We start from the raw sequence: 15,411 nt of genomic DNA, 5'->3' as shown, positions 1-15,411 counted from the left end.
ACGCATTGAAAAAAACGCCAGTGTGAAAGTACCCTAATTTGTATGTAACCCCTTCTCATGTACAGCACCATGGAATCAATGGTGCTATATAAATAAAATTAATAATAAATATAAACAGCCAATAACAGGCCTCAGAGAATGCATCCTATAAGCAATCCAAGGTAGCTTTGATGTTCCAAAGTAGTAAGACAACATTTTATCAGATGCATATAGACATTTAATATCAGATTATCACAACAAATAAATGATTAAGATTATATTGAATTAAAGGTAAATCAATTCCAACAGAACAGTCATCATCAGATACAAGGTGGTCGTTATCTCTTTCGTTGTTGTTTGAATTTATAGACTGCAGGAGAATTCACGGTTTCTTTCTTCACTTTCATCTTCTGTCTTTTATCCTAAAAAAAATTACAAAGATCAACATTATGATTGGTGCAGAGGTTCAGACACATGCAATTCTTAATAATTAGATGCAAGTGGTCAATGGAAACAGACAGATTCCTCACCATCAGATCTTTACGTGTCTGTATTTTCTGAGTGATGATAAACATTTTCCTTTCTCTTTCTATTCTTTGATTTAAAATCTCATACTGGTGACACCTTTGTTTAGCCAGTGCCTATAATAAGGGGGGAAAAAAAAGCACATGGTTAAAGTAGCGCACCTGCATTTTTGGGGGCAATACAGATAATTCACCTGAAATTTTCAACTAGATAATTTGTTTCATCCCAGTTTACATTCATCCAAACATCCCCCCTACTCTTTAACTACGCGTAGCTGGATCATGTGATCTTCAGGAGGACCACCAGTCTAGTCATGCACTTTTGTGTGACCAAGAAGTAGTCACTGTCTCCTTATCCAGCCCTCCTTTTTTTGGTCCTATGTACATAAATACATAGGGCAAGATTCAGGAAACAGTCCAAAAGAAAAATTCCTTTGCAGTTCATAGCAACCAATCACAGCTCAGATTTTATATTTTAACTTGAGCGTGAAAAAAAAAAGTTGCACCAAGACTGGTTGCTATGGGCAGAGAAACCGAAAGAGAATGGACACAGAGCAGTGAAATAGTAAAATATCACAATTTTATTAGCAAATTATTAAAACCAAGAATATATACATATACGTATCAGACACAATTTAAAAGTGAAAGACGACATCCTAGTGCCACGTCAGAGCAGGAGGTATACAGGATATTGCACCAATGTATAAATATTAGTGATGAGCGAATATACTCGTTACTCGAGATTTCCAGAGCACGCTCGGGTGTCCTCCGAGAATTTTTTTAGTGCTCGGAGATTTAGTTCTCATCGCCGCAGCTGAATGATTTACATCTCTTAGCCAGCTTGATTATATGTGGGGATTCCCTAGCAACCAGGCAACCCCCACATGTACTTATGCTGGCTAACAGATGTAAATCATCCAGCTGCAGCGATGAAAACTAAATCTCCGAGAACTAAAAAAATACTCGGAGGACCCCTGAGCGTGCTCGGGCAATCTCTAGTAACGAGTATATTCGCTCATCACTAATAGATATATAAGAGCTAGTACATTCACTAAATACCGTATAGTCCTATAAAATGGCTAGCTGATCAAATAAGAATCCTAAATTAACATAGTACATATATGTGCAAAAAGTAGCATAGATTCAATCATCATAAATATTACAGCAGTATTAGAAATTATACAATAAAGTGCATAGTGCTTTCATACCGCTTCAATATAAACTGCCATATTAGATCAGTGCCAAAGAAAATGTTTTTAACTCACTATAAGGTGAGAAATAAAGGACCAGAGCATAAATGTGCAGAATGCCACAATGCATGTGAAGGTATGCGGGTATAAGTACCAAATAACCAGAGAAACTCCCCACTTACATGTAATGATGCATCATTTATGGCCCCTTTTTGGTATTTTGGTTGCTATGGACAGCAGATTTTTTTTATTTATTTTTTTTACAATGTGCCTATCATTTCTTTTGTATAAGAGAAGTGATATAACAGGTTAAAGATGCATGACATAGGATACACAGAGACTCTCCTATACACATCCCACAGGAGACGCTGAGACTCTGCTGCATACATCAGGGGACAGCAGATCTATTTCACTAATCTATTAATCTATCGCGGATCCCACTGCAAAGGCAATAAGACTCCACATTCTCTTTAAAGTCAGAGCATCGTAGGAAATGTAGTCTGCATCAGGCAAACCTGAAATCAGGATGCAAAAAAACCCCAGAAATGGTAGAGACTAGTGATGAGCAAGTGTACTCTTTGCTCGGGTTTTCCCGAGCACGCTCAGGGGACCTCAGAGTATTTGTTAGTGTTTGGAGATTTAGTTTATCGCAGCAGCTGAATGATTTACAGCTACTAGCCAGCCTGAGTACTTGTGGGGGTTGCCTGGTTGCTAGGGAATCCCCACATGTATTCAAGCTGGATGGTAGCCATAAATCATTCAGTTGAGGCGACAAAAACTAAATCTCCGAACACAAATACTCGGAGGTCACCCGAGCGTGCTCAGGAAAACCCGAGCAACGAATATACTCGCTCATCACTAGTAGAGACCAAAACATGCAAGTATAAGGCATATTGAAGTCAAATTAAGCAAACACACACTGCAACAAAGTATCAAAATAATACAGCTGTACAAAAAGAAGAGAGATATAGTACTGTGCAAAGAAGTCTTACTTTTAATTCATTTAACTTAGTTGGACCCTTTACTGTCTGCTTGTGTAAGGTTTCTAAGGTAGGTCTGTTATACACTCTGTCAAGCAATTCTGGAGCGGTGTTCAATCGTTCCGCCAAGTCAAAGTTGCGCACTAGATGAAAGAAAAAAACAATTTTAAGAGAAGGACAATACCATTCTTTCCAAAGCAAATCCTCAAACTTAAAGTAAACTCAAAGTTACTGCCTCCCAAACAGAACCATAAGAATTTAAAGGGAAACTGTCAGGTCCCACATGCCCTCCAAGCCAGCAGCATTTACACACATATGACTAGATGCCCTGCCTTCCCAGCCCTGTATAATGTTATACAGGTTAATGTTTTTAAAAAAAGCATTTATAAGGTCTGCTTTTCTTATGCTAATTAGGGATTTGCCTAATGGATGGGGTGTTAGTTTCCCCAGACTAGTTGGCCCTCTTTCCATGTTATCACGGCCCTGTGGGCGTGATCATTTGCATGAGCCTGCATCAGCACCAGCTCATGCAAATCTCTAGCATGCGTGACACTCATTTCGAGTAGCCGAGTGTACGCTTCCTGGCTTCAGAGGACTGACTGGAAATTCAGAAGAGACGTTGCAACTCACATGTACTCGCTGATAAATAGACTATGGTGAAGGAGCTCACTAAGGTCTCCTCTTTCCTCGGTATTATTTTGGTGGAGTATGCGGGCAATGCCGGCATCCACAGACCCCTTTCCTCACCAGCAAATTATGACATTCATGTTATTAGTCGAGGGTCTTGCAGGCCGTGTCAGGGTGGCATGTTTATCATCACAGTGGGCTAAAGTCTACAATGACGACAGCCACATGCGCATGTAGCTGCCGTCATTGTAAACTCACATGTACTGTTGTAAAAGTGGCAAGCAAGGAAAGAGACATAGCGAATCAGGAAATCTAGACTACATTTCTAAATGGAAGTATTTATTAATATTATTATTAGACCTATTCTGTAAAGGGATAGGATCTTGGAGATGGGAATATTCCTTTAAGTACTCACCAACCCTTTCCCTCATCCCTAAGTAAGCCTACAGTGCCATTCAGAACCAGACCTTTTTTTGGAGGCAGGAAGTAAAATGAACAATAGAGCAGAACAAGGGCTTCCTGTATCACCATCAGAATGATTCTTACTCAAACTAGTATAAGCATTTCAATATATAGCAATAGTGGGATGAGTAATCAAATAGCATCACTTGCCTTCTCTCTTGGAATCACAGAAGAAAGTATGTGTATTCTTAGGCTTTTCTTCAGCGTCTAGTAGATGAAGTTCTGCTTTAAGGCGTTCAATTTTCTGTAAAGATGAAACAAACTTGGAGTATTAGATGTATTTATGTCGCAAAATATAGTGTTCATCAGCATGTAGGCACGATTTTAACTACAGTATTTGTGAACATATACAAAAACAGGAGGAAAACGGGGAGTGTTTGTAAAAATAGTACAAAATTTATTACAAATATACAATAAACAACATACATTTAAAAGACAGATACCATGAGGGAACCTCGAAACACCAGACCGGGATAGTACAGAACAATTTACCGGTTCCGCGGTAAGAACCGCAAAGTGCGAACCCAGCCTTAGAGGCTCATACAGGTTTGAAATTAACAAAATTATCCATAAAAGGAAAAGGGAGGATACAGTTTAAAGGGAACCTGTCACCCCGAAAATCGCGGGTGAGGTAAGCCCACCGGCATCAGGGGCTTATCTACAGCATTCTGTAATGCTGTAGATAAGCCCCCGATGTTACCTGAAAAAGGAGAAAAAGACGTTATATTATACTCACCCAGGGGCGGTCCCGCTGCTGGTCAGGTCGGATGGGCGTCTCTGGTCTGCTGCGGCGCCTCCCATTTTCTTTCCATGACGTCCTCTTCTGATCTTCAGCCACGGCTCTGGCGCAGGCGTACTTTGCTCTGCCCTCTTGAGGGCAGAGGATAGTACTGCAGTGCGCAGGCGCCGGAAAGGTCAGAGGTGCGGCGCCTGCGCACTGCAGTACTTTGTCTGCCCTCAACAGGGCAGAGCAAAGTACGCCTGCGCCGGAGCCGTGGCTGAAGATCAGAAGAGGACGTCATGGAAAGAAGATGGGAGGCGCCGCAGCGGACCAGAGACGCCCATCTGACCTGACCAGCAGCGGGACCGCCCCTGGGTAAGTATAATCTAACGTCTTTTTCTCCTTTTTCAGGTAACATCGGGGGCTTATCTACAGCATTCCAGAATGCTGTAGATAAGCCCCTGATGCCGGTGGGCTTACCTCACCCGTGATTTTCGGGGTGACAGGTTCCCTTTAAAAAAAAAAAAAAAAACACGCACACAAACAACCTTACAGATCTTGTAGAAAACAAATCTCTAAGAGCAGCAGTCTGAGAATCAATAAAAAAAAAAAAAAAGAGTTCAGTTCCATATACTTTGAGACTGTTTCTATACAATGCCTGAGATGCTCCTTACAACTCCAGCTAAAGAAGCCAAGATAGCTACAGCTCCAGAGAACTCAAAGTCGTTTCTTATATAAACAATTAAAAATCTAGCATACTAAAACCACTCGGACAAGGGTCTTTTTTTTAAATGTATAATGGTCATGTTATTTTTACATTGTGGGTTGATATGATCATGGAAATACCAAATTTATAGATTGTTTAGGTAATGCTACTTTGTGGCATAACTTTAGTACTGATCATTATAAACAAAGCAATATTGAATGCCTCTCTTTGCGGGGAGGGACTGAAGTGTTTCTCCCCCCACAAAGAAAAACATGCTATTAAAACTGTTTTATTATAATTTTTAAACACAAAGGGAATCTCTCTGCAGGTTTTTGCTACCTCATCTGAGAGAAAGCAAGATGTGGACAAAGAGACCCTGAATCCAACAATGTATCGCTTAGTTTACTGGGTACAGCCATTCTGACACAATCAGAGCTTATAGAATTACAATGAAGCAGAGCTGAGAAAGCTAACCCCGCCAGGCTCTCCGTGTACATACTCTATAGACAGTGAGCTGCTTATCACAGGCAGGGCGGAGTCAGACTAAGCGCGTGCCTGCTAGGTACAGCAAAGATCATCAGGTGATCAAACCTTCAGTCTAAGTAAACAGCAGCAAACAGCCTGATCGGTGAATTCTGTGTTTTAACCCCTACGTCATGCTGTCCTCAGATTACACACCAAAAAACTGCTGACAGAGTCCCTTTATTTACTGATGTGATCGCATTGACAATACACTGTAGCACATTATCTAGCCTGTCAGTGTTTAACTGACAGCATTAACAGGAGCCACTCCTATTGTGAGACCCCTGAGGTGCCAGAACAGCAGAAACCTCCCATATATGACCTCATTTTACAAACTACACTCCCCAATGAAGTCATCTATGGGTGCAGTGATCATATTAACCCCATATGTGCCTCACAGAAAGTAATACCATTGTGTAGTGCAGAAAGAATAATTATATTTTTACCACTAAAATGCTGTTTAGGCCACACATTTTTAATTTTTCTAAGGGATAATAGGAGAAATTTTTACAACAAACGGAGGTCCATTTTTTTCCTGAGTGCGCCAATACCTTACATGTATTCGGGAAACACTTTTAAAAAAGGCACACAGTGCAAAGCTCAGAAGGGAAGGAGCGCCATATTATAGTGCAGATTTTATACTGTTATGGTTTGCGGTTGTCAAGACCCATTGGGAGAGCCCCTGAGGTGCCAGAACAGCAGAGCCCCCCATAAGTGACCCTAGTTTACAAGCTACACCGTTCAATTAATTTAGGGGTACAGTGATCATATTGATACCACAGGTGTGTCTGAATTTTATACCGTTGGACAGTGAAGAAAAATGATTACCGCATTTTTCGTATAAGACTTTTTTTACTAAAATTTTTTGGGGGAAACCGGGTCCCAAGGTGGCTGGTCCAGCAATCTTTTGGCATCAGCAGAGGCAGAAGTGGGAAGATGCCACGGGCCATTTTACCCAGAGTCCACAGCATTAAAGAAGTATGGAAGGTGCGGGGCTTTGTGCTTTCACAAAATGTTGGCAGAGCCCCCACACTGCCGAACACCTTGTCCTACCAGCCTGGGACCCACAGCATCGCCTGCCTCCGTCAGCTTTATGCAGCAGTGATCATGACACCTGGGACAACGCTTCACCACCATCCCCCAGGTAAGCTACCGTAAAAGTGGATAATACAACCACCACCATTTTATTAGAAGAAAAAAAATATCCTATGTTTCTCCCCAACATTTGGGGTGTGTCTTATAATCCACAAAATAAGGTACATTTTAACCACCAAAATGTTGTTTTAGTCCCAGTTTTTGCATTTTCACAAAGGGAAATTGGTTAAAAAAAAAATGGAACCAAAATTTGTCCCACAATTTCTGCTGAAGTTGGAAATAACCTATACATTGCAATACTGCTTAGCCACACAGAGACTCAGGAAGGACAGAGCACTATTTGACTCCTGGAGTGCAGATTTTCCTAGAATAGTTTGCGGACTCCATATACAGAGCCCCTAAGTGTTAGAGCAGAATCCCCCATCAGGTGACCCCATTTTGAATTTATCTACAGGTATAGTGACGATTTTGACTTCAAACGGAAGAAGACAACATCGAAAAGCGCGTTGGGGTTGGAGATAGGGCAGTTTACTCCCCACTAAGGTAACTTGAATTAACATGCACCGTTTTAAATTCTGCATGTGTACAAACTCAAGTCAAGCTTAATTTGTGTGCTTTTTTCTTTGTATTATTGCATTCTGTGCAAGCCGGGGTGTGGCCTCCCCCTTTCCTGAGCTGGAAATTGTATATAAGGCTTGGGCCCAGTCCTGTTGTCTGCTGTTATTCACACCGAGGTCAACATTGACACATAGTAAGGTTTTAACATTAGACAGTGTAGGACCATCCCGATCAGAGTTACCTTGATGTGGTGGGATGGCTTTTGTGCTATTTTTTTATTTAAAAAAAGTACTACTATAAACTCTTATTTAAATGCACTTTTTTGTTTTTTTATTATTTACTTAGTTACAAGCAGGGTTTTTGCTCACTTTCTCTCTTGTAGGTTTTATACCGTTTTACTTATGGTATCATGCTTATTTAAAGGGAACCTGTCACCCCGTTTTTTGAGATTGAGCTATAAATACTGTTAAATAGGGCCTGCGCTGTGCGTTACTATAGTGTATGTAGTGTACCCTGATTCCCCATGTATGCTGAGAAATACATTACCAAAGTCGCCGTTTTCGCCTGTCAATCAGGCTGGTCTGGTCAGGTGGGCGTGTTCACAGCGCTCTTTTCTTCCCCAGCTTTCCGTTGGTGGCGTAGTGGTGTGCGCATGTCCAGAGTTCCGACTTCCCTGCGCCCACGTGAAGACACAGCGCGCGATCTGCGCTGTAATCCCTTGCATCGGTGGGGGCGGCTATCTTCCTGGGGCCGCGCGTGCGCAGATGGAGTGCTCTGCTGCACGGGGCTTCAGGAAAATGGCCGCGGGATGCCGCGCGTGCGCATTAGAGATCGCGACGGCCATTTTCCCAAAGCCGAGATGCAAACTCGGCTTTGGGAAAATGGCCGCCGCGATCTCTAATGCGCACGCGCGGCATCCCGCGGCCATTTTCCTGAAGCCCCGTGCAGCAGAGCACTCCATCTGCGCACGCGCGGCCCCAGGAAGATGGCCGCCCCCACCGATGCAAGGGATTACAGCGCAGATCGCGCGCTGTGTCTTCACGTGGGCGCAGGGAAGTCGGAACTCTGGACACGCGCACACCACTACGCCACCAACGGAAAGCTGGGGAAGAAAAGAGCGCTGTGAACACGCCCACCTGACCAGACCAGCCTGATTGACAGGCGAAAACGGCGACTTTGGTAATGTATTTCTCAGCATACATGGGGAATCAGGGTACACTACATACACTATAGTAACGCACAGCGCAGGCCCTATTTAACAGTATTTATAGCTCAATCTCAAAAAACGGGGTGACAGGTTCCCTTTAAGACCTGCAATTTTGTTTACATGCACCAAGTCACCTTCTGGGTTGCATCCAGTAGCCAATGTTTACATTTGTATTTTATAGAAAAAATAATTATTTTTGCATCGTTTTATTCTCAGAACTATAACTTTTTAATTTTTTTGCTGATGATGCTGTATGGCGGCTCGTTTTTTGCGGTACCATGGTTATTTGTATCTGTCTTTTTGATCGCGTGTTATTCCACTTTTTGTTCTTCGGCGGTATGATAATAAAGCGTTGTTTTTTGCCCCGTTTTTTTTTCTTACGGTGTTTACTGAAGGGGCTAACTAGTGGGCCAGCTTTATAGGTCGGGTCGTTACGGATGCGGCGATACTAAATATGTATACTTATTGTTTTTTTTTTATTTAGATAAAGAAATGTATTTATGGGAATAATATTTTTTTTCCCTTCATTATTTAGGAATATTGTTATTTTTTTTTTTTTACACATTTGGAAATTTTTTTTTTAACTTTTTTACTTTGCCCCGGGGGGGGGGACATCACAGATCGGTGATCTGACAGTTTGCATAGCACTCTGTCAGATCACCGATCTGACTTACAGCACTGCAAGCTTCACAGTGCCTGCTCTGAGCAGGCTCTGTGGAGCCACCTCCCTCCCTGCAGGACCCGGATGCCGCGGCCATCTTGGATCCGGGCCTGGAGCAGGGAGGGAGGTAGGAGACCCTCGCAGCAACGCGATCACATCGCGTTGCTGCGGGGGGCTCAGGGAAGCCCGCAGGGAGCACCCTCCCTGCGCGATGCTTCCCTGTACCGCCGGCACATCACGATCATGTTTGATCGCGGTGTGCCGGGGTTAATGTGCCGGGAGCGGTCCGTGACCGCTCCTGGCACATAGTGCCGGATGTCAGCTGCGATAGGCAGCTGACACCCGGCCGCGATCGGCTGCGCTCCCCCCGTGAGCGCGGCCGATCGCTATGACGTACTATCCCGTCGGTGGTCATAGGGGCCCACCCCACCTCGACGGGATAGTGCGTCTAATGTCAGAAAGAGGTTAATGCAATGTGACAGCGACCAAAAACACGTAATTATGGGGTTTTGACTTTTTCTAGCTACGCCACTTAGCGATCAGGTTAATCTTCTTTTCTATTGATCAGGCGATTCTGAATGCGGTGATACCAAGTGTGTGTGTGTGTGTATATACACATACATATATACACATACATGCATATATATATATATATACACATACATATATATATATATATACACATACATATATATATATACACATACATACATAAATATATATATATATATATATATATATATATATATATATATATATATATATATATATATATATATATATATATACACACATATACACACACTAGATGGCAGCCCGATTCTAAAGAATCGGGAGTCTAGAATCCATATATACTTTATTTATTCAAATGTAAGAATAATACAATTAATAAATAATAGTAAGAAAGAACAAAAAATGGCTGCACTCACCAGCTCTTGACAATTCTTGTTATTTAAGGTTGGTAAATAGTATTATCATTTTTTTGACGAAATTCGGCAGGAGCTTGAAGAGCAACGTCACTGGGCCCGCCTCCACGCAGTAGAAACTTGCTGTGAGGTAAAAATTCAAAAATCACACCAAAATGGCGGGCGGAGTGTGTCACAGTACGGCACGTTTCTGATTGGTCGCTCGCAGCAGGCGGCAACCAATCAGACACTGGACACTGTTGACGTCACTTAGCTCCGGACATTAGCTCCGGACATTAGCTCCGGACAAAGCCACGGAAGTTGGCACAAATTGCAGGAAGTAGTATTCTAGGCAATTAATCCCTGCTGGGAGATCGTTGGTCGCTGAATAAAGTCCAGAACTTTATTTCGTCGCTGGACTCCTGCTGACATCGCTGGATCGGCGTGTGTGACACCGATCCAGCGATGTCTTCACTGGTAACCAGGGTAAACATCGGGTAACTAAGCGCAGGGCCGCGCTTAGTAACCCGATGTTTACCCTGGTTACCATCCTAAAAGTAAAAAAAAACAAACACTAGATACTTACCTACAGCCGTCTGTCCTCCAGCGCTGTGCTCTGCTCTCCTCCTGCACTGGCTGTGAGCGTCGGTCAGCCGGAAAGCAGAGCGGTGACGTCACCGCTCTGCTTTCCGGCCGCTGTGCTCACACAGACAGTACAGGAGGAGAGCAGAGCACAGCGCTGGAGGACAGACGGCTGTAGGTAAGTATGTAGTGTTTGTTTTTTTTTACTTTTAGGATGGTAACCAGGGTAAACATCGGGTTACTAAGCGCGGCCCTGCGCTTAGTTACCCGATGTTTACCCTGGTTACCGACATTGTTGGTCGCTGGAGAGCGGTCTGTGTGACAGCTCTCCAGCGACCAAACAGCGACGCTGCAGCGATCCGGATCGTTGTCGGTATCGCTGCAGCGTCGCTTAATGTGAAGGTACCTATAGTAAATATCTGTGGTTAGTTATAGCACCTCACTTCTCTTATTTTCCCATCACGCCTCTCATTTTCCCAATCACATCTCTCATTTTCTCCCTCACACCTCTCATTCCCGCCTAACACTTGTCATTTCAACCTCACATCTGTCATTTTCCGATCACTACACTATTTTCCCCTCACTCCTCTCATTTTGCACTCACACCTTTTCATTTTCACCTCACACCTCTCATTTTCACCTCAGTATATACATGTTTGTCATCTCCATTATATATAGTATACACCTGTATGTCATCTCCTGTATATACCTGTATGTCATCTCCCCTGTATATAGTATATACCTGCTGTGTGTCATCTCCCCTGTATATAGTATATACCTGTATGTCATCTCCTCCTATATATAGTCTATACCTGTATGTCATCTCCTCCTATATATAGTCTATACCTGTATGTCATCTCCTCCTATATATAGTATATACCTGTATGTCATCTCCTTCTATATATAGTATATACCTGTATGTCATCTCCTCCTGTATATAGTATATACCTGTAGGTAATCTGCTCCTGTATATAGTATATACCTGTGTGTCATCTCCTCCTGTATATAGTATATACCTGTATGTCATTTCCTCCTGTATATAGTATGTACCTGTAAGTCATCTCCTCCTCTATATAGTATATATCTGTGTGTCATCTCCCCTGTATATAGTATATACCGGTGTGATCTCCTGTATTAGACCTCATTAACACGTTATTTGCTCAGTATTTTTACCTCAGTATTTGTAAGATAAATTGGCAGCCTGATAAATCCCCAGCCAACAGGAAGCCCTCCCCCTGGCAGTATATATTAGCTCACACATACACATAAAAGACAGGTCATGCGACTGACAGCTGCTGTATTTCCTATATGGTACATTTGTTGCTCTTGTAGTTTGTCTGCTTATTAATCAGATTTTTATTTTTGAAGGCTAATACCAGACTTGTGTGTGTTTTAGGGCGAGTTTCGTCTGTCAAGTTGTGTGTGTTGAGTTGTGTGTGGCGACATGCATGTAGCAACTTTTTGTGTGTCGAGTTGCATGTGACAGGTTAGTGTAGCAAGTTTTTTTGTGTGTTTCGACTTTTATGTGGCGAGGTTGGTGTATGTGTGGTGAAATGTGTGCTGAGGGTGGTATATGTGTTCATGCACGTGGTAGTGTGTGGCGCATTTTGTGTGTGTGTTCATATCCCCGTGTGTGGTGAGTATCTCATGTCGGGGCCCCACCTTAGCAACTGATCGGTATATACTCTTTGGCGCCATCGCTCTCATTCTTTAAGTCCCCCTTGTTCACATCTGGCAGCTGTCAATTTGCCTCCAACACTTTTCCTTTCACTTTTCCCCATTATGTAGATAGGGGCAAAATTGTTTGGTGAATTGGAAAGCGCGGGGTTAAAATTTCACCTCACAACGTAGCCTATGACGCTCTCAGGGTCCAGACGTGTGACTGTGCAAAATTTTGTGGCTGTAGCTGCGACGGTGCAGATGCCAATCCCGGACATACACACACACACACATTCAGCTTTATATAGTAGATATATATATATATATATATATATATATATATATATATATATATATATAGATTCAAGATTCAAAGAAGCTTTATTGGCAGGACCAAATACACATCAGTTTTGCCAAAGCAAGTGTATAGAGGCAATAGGGATAGGGACTGTGGGGATGTTGGGTAGGAGCTGTAGGGGAGGTGGATAGGGGCAGATCCAGGGTGGGGGCTATAGTCCATGGCATAGGAGAGGTGGATGGGGCAGATCCATTGTGGGGGCTATAGTCCATGGCATAGGGGAGGTGGATGGGGCAGATCCATTGTGGGGGCTATAGTCCATGGCATAGGGGAGGTGGATGGGGCAGGTCCAGGGTGGGGGCTATAGTCCATGGCATCATAGTTCTCTTTCTCACAGTCTATGACATTCGCTCACATACCGCGCTGCTATCTCCACCGCTCTCTCTTCTTCTCCCAGCAGGATATATGTTTTCTCTTCCTCCTTCATGGTGATGAAGTCTGGGAAGAGATGTGAGAGTCTCCTGAAGTGAGTGTCCCTCACTGCTGAGTATTTGGAGCAGTGTAGCAGGAAGTGGGTTTCGTCCTCTATGGCCTCCTGATCACAGTGTTGGCACAGTCTTTCCTCCCTGGGCTTGTAGCTCTGCCTGTGTCGGCCACATTCGATGGCCAGACTGTGGGCACTGAGTCTATATCGGCTCAGGATCTGGCGGTCTCTGGGGTCCGGGAGTTTCTCCAGATATGGAGCCAGTCTGTAGTCTCTCTGTAGGCTCCGGTACATGGTCAGTTTCTGTGAGCTGATGATATCATTCTTCCAGTCACTGACATACCTCTCCTGGCCTTCATCTGCCATCTTCCTAATTCCGGCTTTTGTCAGGTTGTTGTGATTGGTATTCTGGTCCGGTTGGGTTTGGCTGGGCTGTTCCGGGGGTTCTGGTTTTTCTGTTTCACCTTCATGTATCAGGGCTTTATGGTGATGGGAGCTTGGATTGCTCCTATGCAGGTGAGCCCGGAATGACAGCGCCCTCTTTAGAACTGTTAGGTGTAGAGGGAATCTGCCCAGCTCGGCCCGACAAGCACTGTTGGAGGTGCTCCGATGGACCTGGAGAAGGTGCTTGCAGAATTCCAGGTGGAATATTTCTGTCGGACTGGAATCCCACTTTGACCAGTCTGGGTAGGTGTGAGGACCCCAGACTTCGCTGCCATTCAGGAGGATTGGGGCGATGATGGAGTCGAAGATTTTTAGCCAGACCCTCACTGGTGGCTTCAGATGGTAGAGTGTCCTTCGGATGGCATAGAAGGTTTTGCAGGCCTTGTCTTTCAGGGTCTCTATGGCTTGTTTGAAGTTCCCTGACCGGTGAATCTCTAGGCCCAGGTAGGTATATTTGTCCGTTCCTGTGAGGTCGCAGTTGTTGAGGATAAATGATGGGTGTTGGTCTGATCTTCTCTTTCTCCTCTGGAACACCATGGTGTTGGTTTTCTTTAGGTTGACTGGTAGAGCCCAGGTGGAGCTGAATTTCTCCAGGATTTTCAGGTTGTCCTGGAGGCCTTTCTCGGTTGGTGACAGCAGCAGCAGGTCATCTGCATACAGCAGGAATTTCACCTGGGCGTCGTGGAGGGTGAGACCTGGTGCTGAGGAGGATTCCAGGGCGGTAGCCAGCTCGTTGATGTAGATGTTGAAGAGCGTTGGACTTAGGCTGCAGCCTTGTCTGACTCCGCAGCTCTGCTGGAAATAAGCCGTTCTTTTGCCGCTCACACTCACGCTGCAGCGGTTCTCGGTGTAGGAGCTTTTGATGACATCGTAGGTCTTTACTCCTATTCCACTCTCCAGCAGTTTCAGGAATAAGCCCGGGTGCCACACTGAATCAAAGGCCTTTTTAAAGTCCACAAAGCAGGCGTATATCTTCCCATTCTTTGTATTGTAGACGTGTCTCTGAATGAGGCTGTGCAGAGTATAGATGTGGTCAGTGGTGCGGTGGTTCGGCATGAACCCTGCTTGGCTCTTGCTGAGGACGTTGTGCTCGGTGAGGAAGGTGAGGATCCTCTTGTTCAGGATACTGTTGAACAGTTTTCCCAGGTTGCTGCTGACGCATATGCCTCTAGTTGGCTGGGTCATACCGGTCCCCACTCTTGTGGATGGGTGTGATGAGGCCTTGGTTCCAGGTACGAGGGAAGTATCCGGCACTCAGTACAATATTGAAGAGTTTAACCATTGCAGCCTGTATTTCTGGTGGGCTGTACTTCAGCATTTCTGGTAGGATTCCATCTAGGCCACCGGCTTTTCTACATCTTATGGAGGAGAGTCTCTCGGTTACTTCCTGTAGTGTTATAGGTGTATCCACCGGGTTTTGGAAGTTTTTGATTTTTTCCTCCATTGCTTTTAGTTTCGCCATTATGTTTTCCTGTTCTTGGCTTAGTCCTTCCTTTGGAATGTCTTTATAGAGGTCTCTGAAGTATTGGAGCCAGAGGTTACCATTTTGGATATGGTTGTTGTTTTTCTTGTCTTTTGGTGCCCATGTGGTTCCATAGTTCCCAGAAGGAGTTGTCTTGGAGGGCGTCTTGGAGTTGATTGAGCTTGGTAGAGATGTAACTCTGCTTCTTCCTCCTGAGGATGGTTTTGTACTGCTTTTGTATGGAGTCATAGGCTTCCCTCAGACCCAGGTGGTTGGGGTCTCTGTGTTTCTTGTTGGAGGCTGTTCTCAGGGTCTTCCGTACAGCTTTACATTCTCTGTCAAACC

At 44.0% G+C, this 15,411-nt stretch overlaps 1 protein-coding gene across 1 annotated transcript in view; it reads right to left on the bottom strand.

Annotated features, from left to right (window-relative positions):
• Positions 1-204: 204 nt before the first annotated feature.
• UTP11 (UTP11 small subunit processome component) overlaps positions 205-15,411 on the bottom strand; it is a 32,379-nt gene continuing 17,172 nt past the window's right edge. Inside the window, exons 5-8 of the mRNA XM_069757114.1 lie at positions 3,913-4,006; positions 2,686-2,816; positions 510-620; positions 205-401 (exon numbers count right to left, since the gene is read on the bottom strand). Of these exons, the coding sequence (XP_069613215.1) occupies positions 318-401; positions 510-620; positions 2,686-2,816; positions 3,913-4,006 (420 nt within the window). The 3' untranslated portion in view covers positions 205-317. The remainder of the gene's footprint in view (positions 402-509; positions 621-2,685; positions 2,817-3,912; positions 4,007-15,411) is intronic.

Source organism: Ranitomeya imitator, chromosome 3 (assembly GCF_032444005.1).
Source record: "Ranitomeya imitator isolate aRanImi1 chromosome 3, aRanImi1.pri, whole genome shotgun sequence".
NCBI lineage: Eukaryota > Metazoa > Chordata > Amphibia > Anura > Dendrobatidae > Ranitomeya > Ranitomeya imitator.
The sequence above is the reverse complement of the archived record's forward strand: the minus strand, read 5'-3'. Positions and strand labels throughout refer to the sequence as shown.